Source organism: Penicillium crustosum (assembly GCF_028827405.1).
Source record: "Penicillium crustosum strain IBT 35664 chromosome Unknown utg000004l_segment0_segment0, whole genome shotgun sequence".
Classification (NCBI taxonomy): Eukaryota; Fungi; Ascomycota; class Eurotiomycetes; order Eurotiales; family Aspergillaceae; genus Penicillium; species Penicillium crustosum.
Genome location: NW_026623125.1, coordinates 2,676,951 through 2,690,685, shown reverse-complemented (window position 1 = coordinate 2,690,685; position 13,735 = coordinate 2,676,951). Strand labels below are relative to the sequence as shown.

Sequence of the window (13,735 nt, the reverse complement as noted above, 5' to 3'; positions counted from 1 at the left end):
TCCACCAGACTACACAACTCTCCCATACCCTTGACTCTGTTCCACTACTATATGATGTTTCTAAGGCCACTGCAGTTTGTTTACAGGCACTTTTCCAAATATAACTCGAAATCATCCCAGCAAATAAACTATCTTATTCAGCTGAGCGCTAAGCCCCCCCATTTGATTGGGGCCACGATTACCACGCTGCATGAGACTAACACTGCCTCCTTGGCGACCGACAGGTTGCCCCCGTGGATCACTTCCATATGACTTCAATTTTTTTACAACAACATTCGATCTTGAAGCATCACATCGCGGAACATGGACCTTGCGGGTACCGCCGTCGGCATCATATCCCTCGGCCTACAAGTCTGCCAGGGGATCGTCTCGTACAGTCAGGCATGGCGGGGCTACGACGAAGAGATTCAGAATGCGAGGAACAAGGCGCAAGCTCTTCGCATGCCACTGAAGACTCTACGTGAAACGGTAGAGGAATTACAGCAGACACGACCGGAAGTGGCTGCAGATCTCGAAGAGCAAGTCATGAGCATGCAAAGTTCGATCGAAAAACTCAAGAAAGTTGTGGACCGGTTCAAGCCTGCGCAGTCAGAGGCCTTCCCGGACAAAGTTCGTGCTCAGCTGAAGAAGGGCGTGTATTACTTCCAGAAAGACACTTTGCAAGACGTGCAGAATCATTTGGATCAGATCCAGAACGTCTTGCAGACATCACTGCTGATGTAGGTATATAATTGGCTGAATATATACCCCTCAAGGTGTGATCATTGACCCTTGAGCAGATATAACTGGCAGGATACAAGGGAGTCCAGAGCCATGCAAATTTCAATTTACGAAGAGATGCAGAGTATGCATTCAATCCTCAAGATGGCTATATCATCAACAGGCATGCCACCGCCGAGTTTACTTCAACTTGCGTGTGATTCTCAGAACAAACAACCGCCAATGATGGTTTCGGACAGTGGCCCATTAGCACAGACGGATCTAGGAGACTACAAGTATGGCCTGTGCAAAATCATAGTATGGACATTAGTTGACCATCTTCAGCAATAGACTCCTATATCAGCGGCAAGTGTGGATTAGGGCTCAGTCAAAGAGAGTGACAAGAGCATACACCTATCACAACCGGTTTTTGAATTTTGCAATATCTGCATCTTTCTCTATGATTCGAGGCGCTGGAGGCTTGTCTATTGCCCCAAACTTGCAAATTCAAAGTGTATGGGGGTGGGGTAGTGAGAGATACGGCGAAATGATTAAAATAACACAGGACTGTCGCCGAAATGGTTTGGTCATTCCAACACTCCTACGTGCTTTCTCTGAGCAACGACTGTCTCCCTATGACACCTTCTATTACCTTGCAAATGATGAAATCGCATCTCTTATGGATGTATGTTCACAAACACTCTTACCCAAAACATGGCTCTTACTGAAGGTAGGTAATATGCCTCGAAGCATACGGATTGTTTCATGAAAAGGGTGATTTACAGACCCTGTTTGAAACAGTCAAATTCATGCTAGACTGTGGTATGAAACCAAAAAACGCAGAAGACTGGATACAAAATCCATTATTGTATATTTGCGCAAAGGCTATACTCAAGATGGAAGATCTTCCATTGATTTTGAACTTGATTGAGGTGACAGGGCCACTGCAGTTAAATCACCCCCGTCATGTACTTGAAATTCCTCCCTATTATGTTAATTTGAAACACAATCTTCGACTTGTTCTCTCTCAAGATGAAGAATGTATGAATTTTTCTATTATCGCTCCTCGGGGGTATATTGGATCATTTATTTACAAAGCTAACTTAATTTTCAGTGATTCGAGCCACGAAGATAGCTAAAGCAATCATTCGCGAGTCCGAGAAAGAGCTCAGGGAAGCTTTGACAAGTGGGAACTCGCCAAATGATAGGATAGGTTTCCTTTCACCACTTGAGCTTGCATTCGGGTGGCCAAAGGGGACGCAAATTCTTCTACAGTTAGGGGCAAATCCGCATAGTCACTTTCCTTCGCTTGCTGTAGCCGAGGGAGAGGAATACCACGTTTCTGCCGCTCTTGTACTTGAAGCGGGATGTGTGATTGAAGTGGTCGATTTTGTCCGCAACGAGCTGTGTAATGATGGCGGTAAAACATATTCACTATTGGTAGATCACTTGGCAGCAAGACGAAGAAGATTATGCACGCTGGCCGAATCGTCCTTGCCACTCGATCAGATTCCGTCTCTCGATGGGCCCCCAGCAAACATATACGGGGCTCTGGCTGCCAAAGGGATAGATGTCCCGATCGCATTGCGCTTTGGGGCTAATTCACTGGGATCCATGGGTGTGTACCAAACCAGTTTAGCCTACCAATCTAGGGATTTCACCAAGGTCATGGATACCATGTATGAAATTGGTTTCCATGATGTTGATTTTCCTGACCAGTATGGCATAACACCCTTAATGGGGTTCAATGATTTCTGTCAAGCCGAACCGTCTGTGATTATCAAGTGTGCAGCCTGGCTGATGTCAAGAGGTGCCTGTGTTGAACGGAAATTGCCGACATCAAATGCGAAAGTTGCTCATCTTCTCACAAGCCAGGTTATTTACCAGTATCTTGACGACCTCGAATTTTTGGGGGAATTAGATAGCCGCGAAAAGAAATACCGCGATTGGAAAAAAGGTATTGCTGAATTAGAAGACGCTTGCTTTTTTGTGTCTTCTACAAAAGACTGCTGCGTTTGCGCCTGTTCTTCTGGCGGATGTACCACGCTCTCAGTGGCACTTCGATCCATCCTTTTGGAGGTATCTAAGGGGAGATGGATAATCATGCATATCCCGCTCCGGAAATTGATTCTCTCTCTCATTGTATGGCAGGATTACTGGCCAGACCTTCCGCGAGCGATAGTCAGAATCTTAACGTTCGATGCCTTGGGCCTCACGCATACATGCTGCACCGAAATATATTCTCAGCCACTTGGGCCGGGTGTGCCCGAAGAAAGGAGAGATGAGACAGAAGTTGGTAGTATCGCGGATGACCAGCATTCCTTGGTCGAAGAATTCGAAGAACTGATGGAAGAGATGGAAAGCAAACTTGATGAGCTTAGCCTTCCCCTTGAAGAATTCCTCGATGGGTATTGGTATGATCGCGTGATCGAGCATCTTTCGAGGCGTGACCGCTACGATGAGGAGCATGTCACGGAAGCAAGAAAGATGGGCATTTTCCTCGAACCAGAGGAGTTCTGCATCCCCGACAGAGTGTCATTACAATTCCGATCTCCGGTTCAAGAGCTGCAGGATGATTTATTGTTGGATGAACCCAAATGATTTGCTATGGCCTGAGGGATGTTGGGATTGGGATTTGGAACTTGATTAGCTTACGCCGCCATATTGCTCTATCACATGTTATTTATATATGCATTTTATTTTTGTTCAGGGTATAAATCATCAGTCATGATACACAGCACCATATTAGGTAGATATGTGTAATTTTGTGGAATATGGTAGAAGCAAAATGGTACACATTAACTTATACCGATATAAATCGCTGTCACTCAATCAGCTGCTTCAACAAGGTCCCATTCCATGGCAATAAGCCAGCCCTCTTTTGTCTGTGAGTGTCCGCCATTTTCAGATGGAGCACACTCCGACACATGATCTCCTGCTTGGCCAGGTATTCCATGTTCAAAGAAGGAATTCCCAAGCTCCAAACTCCAGTTGAGACCTCTATGAATCCCCACGACATCTCCCTTCCGCAGATGGGGTGTGACAGTGGCATTTGAATGCGAGGAAGTTGGACGAACAGCGGATTTAGACCGTGAAGGTCCCATAATCATGATGTTCAAGACTGCATTAGGATTTCTCCCTTGCCCTTGCACATGACTCCCAGTAAGCACTTCTGCTCGAAAAAGGCAATAGCGCCACATCCGCTCAGAGATGACTGACTGACATGAATGACACGTGCAGTCAGGAGATACGCATTCAGCTTTTCCAGCGAGGCATCCGGCGCCTGCGAGTTTGGAGCTGGAGCCAAGGGAGGTTTTGGTAACTGGTCACGTTTCGTGCCCATTTCCAAGATCCAGCCGCGTACCTCTGCGGCCATTCCGCCAGGAATATAATTGGACACATCGGCTCGGTTTCGACCACGGCGACGCAGTGTACGTGAAGAGGGAGAGAACGGTGCAGGGATATCCTCTGCATCCGGATTCGGTGACGGTGAGCGAGGCAAAACAAAAGCCGGCTTCCGTCTCTCAGGCGGTGATATACCCGGTGTGTCTAGTTTGAATTTGGGTGCAGACTGGCTGCTGGGAGGCTTCACTGTCGAGGAAAGCATAAACCGAGGACGACTGCGGAATGGTGTTTTCATGTCGCTTGGGGTTGATAAGGGTGGTGCGAATGGACGTGCACGTGGTGCGGGAGTTCTCTGGGTGCCCGTATCCCATGTCGTAGTGCTTTGCCTGCTTTTATCGGGCAAATCGATGGGATCGGCTGGAGGGTTCGCAGTCTCGGGAGGTGATGACAATATTGGATCAACCTGTGTGAGATTGCTTCGATTGAAGGGCGTCGCTCCCTCCACGCGGCGCCGTTTATTCCCATCTCTAACCGGTTCAAATAGTGCGTCGAACTCAGCGTCCAGGATGCCTGGAGTCTCTGATTCTTCGGGAGGAGTGCAGTCTATGGCATCATCTGCTAGGTTCTCTGCAGCTATCCCTCCGATTCGTATATCCTCTATATCTGCGGCATCATCAGAGTCCTCGATCACGTCGCGTTGTTGGCGCGCGCGGGTGGCACTCTGGACAGTAGGCGGGTTACCCGCGACTTCACGCGTTGAAGATGGCCCATCGTCATCTATCACGTCAATATCATCATCTTCCTTCTGCGTTACACTTTGCGATAGGAGAAACCGAGGTGTGGGTGCGAATTGAGGGCCACTGCGGCGCGTGGATGGGTTGCGGCGGGAGAGGCGGAATGGTGATGGAGTCTGTGAACAGTCTAATTAGCCTGGAGAATCGATAAATCATGTTTTAGACATACCGCCGGGAAAGGCATTTATCTGAAATAATCAGAAGTCTGGAAAGAACACCATGACGCTGTTTTAATGCACCCAGTTGGACGGACTCTGAGGTTCGCGTCGATGCTGATAGGCAAAACCGGCCATCGCGCAAATTGTTTTGCGGCTCAACTACTACATACGTAGGTCACAACGTTTCGGCAAAAAGGACTCTTCCAACAAATTTTCCTGAATGAAAGGGTAGATGACCCTAAATAGATGCTCCTCCAATCCCTTTAAAAGAGAGCGCGATACTCGATAAATTGGGCAATTGATATCTTAAAGATGGCTAAGAATTGTTGTGGGAGTAATTGCCCTTATACGGTGTGAAATTGAACACTTGAGGATGATCCGTAATTATATTCGGTTCTATTGATCTAATTCATGGGAGACACGTATAGCCTCGACTGACCAGCGTTCATGCAAGCTTAGAGTGACGTGGTGTAATATCCCTTTAGAAATGAAAAGAAGTTTAGTATCGTGTTCTTCAAGGAATGCAAAGTGGTTGGTGGTGTCATGATATTCTCATTTATTTTGCTGTGCAGTTCGAAGTTCATAAGTATACAAAATGGAAATATCCAGGAAAGAAATGGCCATATATGTAAAGAAAAAAATGCTTACATCTGCGAGAAGTATTCATCGAAATTATCCGCAGCCACCTTGGTGCAGTCAAAGCCGTAGATCTCACGCTGCACATCGGCATCAGCCCACTTATCAGGCACGGGACCCTTGCCAGCACGGAGGGCAGCGAACTGCCTGTCACGCTCCTCCTTCGCAGCACCGTCACCCAAGTGCAGGGCACGACCAGAAGCGCTTGCCATGTCAACCAAAGCCTCAGCGCGGCTCTTGCGGACTTTCTCATAAACACGGAGAGCCTTGTTGATAGACTCCGGGGTAGTATCGGGGAGCTTGGAGAGAACAACACCGAGAACAGCACCGTCTTCAATAGCCTGGGCAGCACCCTGAGCCAGGTGGGGCAGGGTAGGGTGGCAAGCATCACCAACCAAGGCGACGGAATCGTGAACCCAAGTGGGGAGAGGCTCGTGAACGCGCAGCTTCCACTCACAGACCTCGCCTTCAGGGACGTAGTTTAGCATACGCTGAACCATGGGGCAGAAGTCAGCAAAGACATCCATCATGGCAGGCTTAGAGCCCTTGGTGGTGTAGGTGGCATTTGTGGCGGCTGCGAAGTTGGTGTCTGGCTGGGTGGTGGAGAGGTTGTAGATAGTATTGTTGGAGACGGCGTAGGCGATAATATGACGCTTTTCGCCAATCCAGCGGGTCACACGGTTGCTGTTGATGAGGGCCAAAAGCTCGGGATCGTCCTTGATCTGCTCCTTGTGGATCATGATACGATAGGCAGCTTGCTGGGTGTCCTTGACACCAACGTTGACACCCAATCGCTTTAGCATCTCCACGCGGGTGACACTCTTAATACCATCCGCAGCGAGAAGCACATCGCACTCGACCTTGAATGGAGCAGCTCCCTCGGCGCGGGGCTTAGCTGTGAATGATGGGCGAGGACCGAACGAGTCCACATTATCTGCGTTGATTCCGAAGTGGAACTTGATTGATGAGTGCTGCTTGCAGCCGTTGTATAGTCCGTTGGCTAGTGATGCACGGTGGCCAACCATGTGCTTATATCCGTATGTCTCTTCAATGTACCGCAGATCCACATATGCGTGCTCCGCATCTGTTGCGCCGTCTGCAACCATGAATTAGATCGCATTACATTTTGTGATTGGTAGATCGTAACATACCTCGCACTGATGTGTCTTCAATATTCACGGCCTCGGCCTCAATGCCCTTCCAGACACCGAGTCCATCCAACACGCGGGCCATGTTAGGTGCCAATTGAATACCCGCCCCGACAAAGCCGAGGTCATTGGCATTTTCATAAACATCAATGTTCTTAAATCCCTGCTGAGCAAGAGCCAAAGCGGAAGTCAGGCCACCCATGCCCGCGCCCAGAATGGCGATTTGTAAATCTTGAGGTGCTTTCGTCATTTTATCGGTGTGCGGAGACGATATATACGTGATGGGTGTTAACACAACAAGAAGACTATTTAAAATGTGTCAAAGGAAAGATGTTTAAAATAATAGCGCGAGGAATCTCTTTTAAAAACAAGATCCTCTAAGGCGTAATGGCCGAGTGATCCTACCATTTGCATTTTTGCTTCATGGCGGAGTAAATCTTTCCCGCTTCTCCCACATTCTCCCCACACGATCCCAAGCGGGAGAATCTCGCACGGGTCATTTCATCATTTCCTGCTTGGACTTTATCCGCTTTGCAAATTTTGATGAGATGGTGTATGGAGTAAGTGGTAGATTATTCCAAGATTGATCACACAAGTAGAATCCCCAGAGACTTCCCCACAGTTTTAACCTCCGGACTTACCCCAGTGAAGCCGATAATCTTGCGGAGAAAGTCTAGTCCACGGGTTACTGTTGAGGTTGCAAACTGCCGACATTTGAATGGACGTCTGAAAGCTCGGAGATAGCTTCGGTATCAATCATAGGGCCAATCATTCCCACACCCAAGAATAAAAACATTACAATTGAAGTCACCCTATGATAAGATCCAACGGGACATTCATCCATGGATCTCGAATTGAAGGTAATCATTATATCGAGCACATCTGGAGTTAACCTTGGACTTGGAACAACTTGGTCATTTTGCTAACTGGCGACTGGCGACCCCAAAGACCATGTTCAAATCAAGGCTAAGCCGTAAGGGGTAGAGTTCCGTATTTGTACTAGCGTATACAAAGGTATGTAATAGCCCAGAGTATCCATGGATGTATGTAGTAGGACTATCTTCGATAGGTTGACTACTTCAAGTCAATGTAAGTTGAGGCACGCCAGAAAAATGAATCGAATTGTGGGCTGCATGTTTAGATTAGGGGGGAAATCTTAGCTGATTAAACATAATGTCCACGGGTAGGCAGCAGAATCCAAGGAGGGTCATCAACTGGAGAGCTCATTGAGCAAACTTCTCTCATGATTCTCTTCAATCTTGACCACGACATCCCATTTTCATCCCAGATTGCTTTTCATCATATTCACACACTGACGACTTGCACCGATTTCCCGTGGTAAGTTATTCCTGTCTCGATCTTGAGAGTCTCCTCTGGGTTTAGAAAACTAACGATGTCACATCCTCTCACTAGGGTCGCTCTCAATCTATTCCTTTGATCTAACCCCACACAGACCGGCATGGATACCAAGTAAGTCACGCTTCCCCTTCCTGGGTCAGCATTCGAAGTGCACATGCCCTCACATCAATAGCCAAAACTTCCGCCGCAGAGGTCGACTGAGAAGCCGACAAACCTTTCTTCCTCCCAATCCTGCCCGAGGTAATAGGATGAGAGCACCTGGCCCGTGGGCTGTCCATATCCACAAACTGCCCTTTATAGTGGCCAGACACGCGGATATTCTGCAAGGGAGATATTTGGATGCCTTGAATACGATGCCCAATCAACGAGAGCCGTACCTGCGTCCTGGAATCAGGTTGACGGCCCAGAAGTTCCAGCAACAAATGAACCGTAACCTGCCCCGTGTGGAAGCGGCATTGATGCAGGTGGTGGACCAACAGAATGCGCTACAATGCACGAGATGCGTACAACGGTTTGGCATGTTCTCTCAGTGTGTCTCGGTTCGCAACATCCGTGGCCTTTCAGCCTGCGCCAACTGCCATTGGGAAGGACAGGACGACTGTTGCCGATATTTGCAGCCACTCGCGACTTCTCTTCCACCTACGGCTGCCCCTGGTCCTATCAACCCTCATCAAGATAACGCTTCCATAAACTCGTCTCAAAATCCCACACCCAACCCTTCCCATTCTCGATCCCACACTCCTCACCCAGATGATGACACATCCGGTGACACCATTACACAGCCTTTGCTGCGCCTGGAAATCATCAGGCACTTGGTTGGGCAGACGTGGTTGATGAGGCACAGCCGAAGTATTGAACGTCAGCTGGAGGGGCTTCGAGATCAACTGACTGCAGCCAATACTGCTACTACCACAACGGACCGTCCATTGCGGCAGATCGTGGACGATATTCTTGCTGCTTATCGGGAGCTTGACCGCGGAATTTCGCATAACGTCTACAATACTGTGCAAATGATGGAATCCACTCGATGGACCCAGTCTTGATTTCTCCAATCTACACAAGCCAGGCTAAGTGAATGCAAACTAAATCTGATCTCGTCTTTGCTTTCATCCCTTTTCCCTGTGTTTATCCCTCGCCGTGCCAGCTCTTAGTTCTCAACACCTTTTCTGTCTCCATTCTTTTTCTTCTCTTGGATCAAGCAATTAATTTTATTCAATCGAAGCCGTCACTTTGAATCAACTCCAACATACAGTAGGGTATGAATGCGCCTTTAATTAGTTAATGGGTAATATGATGTAGAATTCGGTTGATATGGACTACAATTCGTAGCTTTTTAACGTTCCCTGGAGGCACAGATATATCAGAGTAAAAGAGGTAAGTGCATCTGGCAACTTTCTAATACGTACCCCCAATCCCAATATCTGGAAAGATGCCGGGTGATTGATCATCTTAAACCGACTATAAGTGATTGTATGATAGTAGAAAAGACTCCTGATGAAACCACGTGTATCCACAGTAGGTGCACCTTTGGTCACTGTCGGCCTTTTGTATTTGCGTGGACAGCCCCTCCAAACGTCCATTTGATTGTGCCCATAATCGGAAGCAGTTCATTTGGTGCAGGGTACGTGCTCAAAATTATGTTGGATACCAAAGCATAGGAAAGGAACCCATGAACCATTTGTATTCCTGCCTTTTCATCTTGTTGCCTTGATCCTGGCATGACTTTTCCATTCACTAGGGCCATTCTCGTCTTTTCCGGTGTATTTACCTATTGTGGATACCTATCCCGCATATCCCGCATATCCCGCAAGCGCCTTGCCCGCAAATAGTTTCACACGATCCACTTTTGCGGGAATTGTTCCCCTTTTCGGTGCCCAAAGTATGAAATTCGCTGGAAATACCTTTTATGATAGATCTCTAATAGCTTTCTTTCTCTGATAAGTGTAAAATGGATTGGACACTGAGTATCGTGTCTACTTGGATTCCTTACTTTAGCAATGTTGCCTTTCCCGTGCTTTTTTAAACTCACGGACTAGATGTCAAATAGATAATGATTTGTTCCGGGTATATATTTTATAGGCATGAGGAGCGCATCTGGAAGAGAAGCCGTTCCTCGGGATAAATTTGGTGTCAGAAGGAATATCCAATATGATAAGGTGTGATAGCTCAATAAATTAGGAAGAAGTCCGCTTATACACTTAGCTAAAATCCTCTATTCAAAGAATGGTATCGAAATGTAAAGAATAGAATGTCATCTCTTGTTTCAAGCTGTGAGAAGCTGTTATGATTATTTTAGCCATCAGCTTCTGCGCTGTCGGCCTTGCCTCTTCAGCACCTGGATCTTAGATGGCATTCTAGTTCTGCAGTTGTGACGCAATTTGGGACTGTTTGTAAATTTTGACTTCTAAGTCCTCAACGACTGAACTTTAGGAAAGCCTTATTCTCAAACAAAATAAAATCTGTGCATTATTCAAAAACCATATACAATACGGCTAACTAGTCCTTTGCTCGTCCGACACAAGGCGCTCTTCCAGATAATCGAAGATGATTTGATGCAACCGAGAGAAAGCACCTTGATGGCAATGCGAGTCGCCGCCCTCGTCTGCTGGCAGGCTAACGAATTCGTGCTCACACTGCAAACTTTTACGAAGCTCCTCTGGCTGGCCTTTCAAGAAATGGTCATTCTTGGCATCAAGTACCAAGCAGGGTGTCACGATGTTTTGACTCAGCCCCTCCAATGTGTACTTTTTCACTGCGCGCATCAATTCCGCGACGGAACGGACTCCAAAAGTCCATTTTCCATTCTGTAGACCCCAGCGAATACCTGTCGAAGAGGATTGCGCCCAGGCAAAAATCCAGTCACAAGTCGAATCATATTCGAGGTCAACCAGTTTCTGAACAAGTGCAGGCTGTTGGGCTCGGAACGCGGCACCAAAATCGTAGACTCCATCATCCAGGATAAGGGCTCGGGCTCGATGTTCCTGCGTAGCTGCTCTTGCCACTAAATATCCACCCATGCTCCACCCAAAGATGGCTATGGCATTGGCGTCAATTTCCGCCCTAGTCAAAGCATAGTCGACAACAGGGGTAAGTACATGTTCCCAATCGTGTCGGAAATACAGGTGCTGTTTCCTGATAGCCGCCCCTTGTCCTGGGCCATCGAAGGCGAGGAAATTATAACCCCTTGCAAGAGCTGCCGCTCCAATCGCAAACCACCCTTCGCTCATAGTCGAGTCATAGCCACCGTTGAAAATAATGGTACGACGTGGCTTCTTCGTGTTATCGAGGCTGACGAAATATCCCGGAAGCGTTGTCCCTTCATAGGGAATGGCGATGGATTCGTAAGTGAACGAAGACACTCCCATGGCCTCTATAAACGAGTTCTCCGAGCTTGCATAGAGAAACTGCGATATTTTGTCTTCGTCAACGTTGTCTCGTCGGAAAAACTCGGCAGTGCGGAAATAATTCGATGCACGAAGGTATCCCTGAAAGGCACTCTCGTAGTTTTTCACAGACTTGGACTTCACTGCGCTTGAGGCTGCGCGTTCCGCGGCCTTTTGCCATTCCCGCATCCAGTCATCTTCGTTGCCAGGTCGGATTTTGGAGCAGATTGTTATCACTTCAGCGAGATCTGCACCACCATAGTTGCTGTAGCCAGCCGCACGAAGCGCTTCATAGCTGAAGGACTCGTTCGATTTGAAAAAGTGATCGATAAGCATTGGAGGTCTGGAGGAATGAGGTAGTGTTTTTTTTTCGGACAGATAAAAATTTATGAAGGAGCAGACCTGACCGTACGACAGCCTTAATAAAGTTCTTGGGATGATCACGGGCGCAGACTGGCAAATGCGGACATCATGATATCTGAGCCCTGGAGGTTCTCCACCACTCCGGGCGACTAACCTTCCAAGGTTGTATGCCACCAGCTACATAACTCTCTTATTGGTTAATCTTGCCAGGCAGTAATTTAGGTACCTAGGTAGATCCACTGTGGCATTGTATACGGTCATACAGTCTTGCTAGGTACATCTATAATCTATAATTGTATCAACTTACATGCCATATATGTGCATTTAGTTACTACTTTACACGAACATTTAGTTGATACTTATGAGTGCATTCAATTAATAAGAAATTCTACGGGGGGCACATTCTTTGCTTGCGGCATACATATACTGCTTTGGGTAGTTATGTCCACCGTGCCTACGTAGTTAGCCGCAGTCTATTGACGCGCAGGGTTCTTGGCCACCTTATGTAATGTATTATGGTATCCATCCAAGGATGGATCCATCTATACCTAGGTAGATACCTGCCTACCTATGTAGTTGCCCGTACACCACCGAACTTGGTGGCAATAAACTCGGAGCTGGGATGAGCGCTTCAAATATCATACACTAGCTTTTGTCCCTATTTAATGTATTAAATTTATACCGATATTCACAAGGGAAAAGGGGTTATAACAATAATGACATATCAGACTTCCAATTGCCCAATATCTCCGACTAACCCTCACGTCTGGCCTAGTATTCCGCAAAGTCCATAAATTGGCCCGATCCCCGGGCCCAAAGCCCAACCAGCAATGGGCTATGGGTCTAACCTTCGAAGCCCAACCCACCCCACAGCCCATTCATGGGGGGCCTTATGTATGAGCCACGACAAATATCTGTAAAACAAAACAAATATATATTCATTCGGCCAGGAATAAACTATCTCGGAATTATGGGTAAAGTGATGTAATTGACCAAGTTGGGCCCAAAATGAATGTAATTATGGCCTTTGAAGATATCGTTTGATCCTGCCCAAAGATATCCAAGCATATTCCCTCGCAGATGCAGTAAGCTCCCGCCCAGGTTGGCCACACTCAAGACGGGGACTGTCACATCCTCGACATTGAAATTGAGGGATGATAAACTTTTGTCATATTGGTATCTGGTTCATTAAGCTCTCTCTGCTTTATCATTCACCGTCAGCAAATCCCATACATAATATTGGATAGCAAACCCGAGTCTGAATATTACATGTCTTGACGTAGTACCTTCTGTTATTATGTCCATAAAACAACACAACTGTTTGTTATGCCTTGCACTATGAGTTACCTAAATGTGTTTGGTGAACGAGCTTTGTCTAATTGACCTAAATAGTTACTGTACTGTATCGCTTTGCAGACCTTGTGCAGTAGGCGCGGCCTCAAAGTGGAAAAGTGTCGTTTTATTATTCTGGGTAGGACTTTACTCTGTTCATTCCACTGCCACGAGAAAATATACAGTAAAATGCATGAAAAATGAAGGGCACCACAGTGGAGGTATCTCCAGTATCGCGGGTCATAAATGGACTGGGATTGGCTCCAAGTAAATGCCTCTTTAGACGATTTGTTGCAATCTATAGAATGGGATGAAAGGCAAAGTCCCTAGAAAGTTATTTTGGGTGGTATTTTGGTCGTATGTAATAACTTTGTCTCTGGGTATTTTATGAAGACTTGAATGTCTAATGTATTGCCTTTGTCTGTATATTAAATATTAACACTTCTAGCTCGTTCTATTTCCTTATGACTCTGCCCTGCCTATAAATCGGTGCGAAATCTGCATATTTCTGTAGAAGG

The 13,735-nt window shown here is 46.8% G+C and overlaps 7 protein-coding genes across 7 annotated transcripts; 3 read left to right on the top strand and 4 right to left on the bottom strand.

The window, feature by feature from the left end:
- Positions 1 to 303: 303 nt before the first annotated feature.
- On the top strand, positions 304 to 1,050 carry N7487_010053 (uncharacterized protein; the record flags this gene model as incomplete). Its single annotated transcript, XM_056877783.1, has 2 exons — positions 304 to 719; positions 780 to 1,050. 2 exons carry the CDS (start codon positions 304 to 306, stop codon positions 1,048 to 1,050), a joined length of 687 nt encoding a protein of 228 aa, XP_056726363.1.
- Positions 1,051 to 1,413: 363 nt separating this feature from the next.
- N7487_010052 (uncharacterized protein) lies at positions 1,414 to 3,300 on the top strand (the record flags this gene model as incomplete). The annotated part of the gene is made up of 2 exons (XM_056877782.1): positions 1,414 to 1,429; positions 1,814 to 3,300. 2 exons carry the CDS (start codon positions 1,414 to 1,416, stop codon positions 3,298 to 3,300), a joined length of 1,503 nt encoding a protein of 500 aa, XP_056726362.1.
- Positions 3,301 to 3,527: 227 nt separating this feature from the next.
- Positions 3,528 to 3,809, bottom strand: N7487_010051 (uncharacterized protein; the record flags this gene model as incomplete). The annotated part of the gene is made up of 1 exon (XM_056877781.1): positions 3,528 to 3,809. One exon carries the CDS (start codon positions 3,807 to 3,809, stop codon positions 3,528 to 3,530), a length of 282 nt encoding a protein of 93 aa, XP_056726361.1.
- A 5-nt stretch (positions 3,810 to 3,814) lies between these two features.
- Positions 3,815 to 5,022, bottom strand: N7487_010050 (uncharacterized protein; the record flags this gene model as incomplete). The annotated part of the gene is made up of 2 exons (XM_056877780.1): positions 3,815 to 4,954; positions 5,008 to 5,022. The coding sequence occupies 2 exons, from the start codon at positions 5,020 to 5,022 to the stop codon at positions 3,815 to 3,817; spliced, it is 1,155 nt and encodes a 384-aa protein (XP_056726360.1).
- Positions 5,023 to 5,640: 618 nt separating this feature from the next.
- On the bottom strand, positions 5,641 to 7,030 carry N7487_010049 (putative monooxygenase; the record flags this gene model as incomplete). Its single annotated transcript, XM_056877779.1, has 2 exons — positions 5,641 to 6,728; positions 6,784 to 7,030. The coding sequence occupies 2 exons, from the start codon at positions 7,028 to 7,030 to the stop codon at positions 5,641 to 5,643; spliced, it is 1,335 nt and encodes a 444-aa protein (XP_056726359.1).
- Positions 7,031 to 8,492: 1,462 nt separating this feature from the next.
- N7487_010048 (DUF3716 domain-containing protein) lies at positions 8,493 to 9,182 on the top strand (the record flags this gene model as incomplete). Its single annotated transcript, XM_056877778.1, has 1 exon — positions 8,493 to 9,182. One exon carries the CDS (start codon positions 8,493 to 8,495, stop codon positions 9,180 to 9,182), a length of 690 nt encoding a protein of 229 aa, XP_056726358.1.
- A 1,449-nt stretch (positions 9,183 to 10,631) lies between these two features.
- N7487_010047 (alpha/beta hydrolase family protein) lies at positions 10,632 to 11,858 on the bottom strand (the record flags this gene model as incomplete). The annotated part of the gene is made up of 1 exon (XM_056877777.1): positions 10,632 to 11,858. The coding sequence occupies one exon, from the start codon at positions 11,856 to 11,858 to the stop codon at positions 10,632 to 10,634; it is 1,227 nt and encodes a 408-aa protein (XP_056726357.1).
- Positions 11,859 to 13,735: the final 1,877 nt, after the last annotated feature.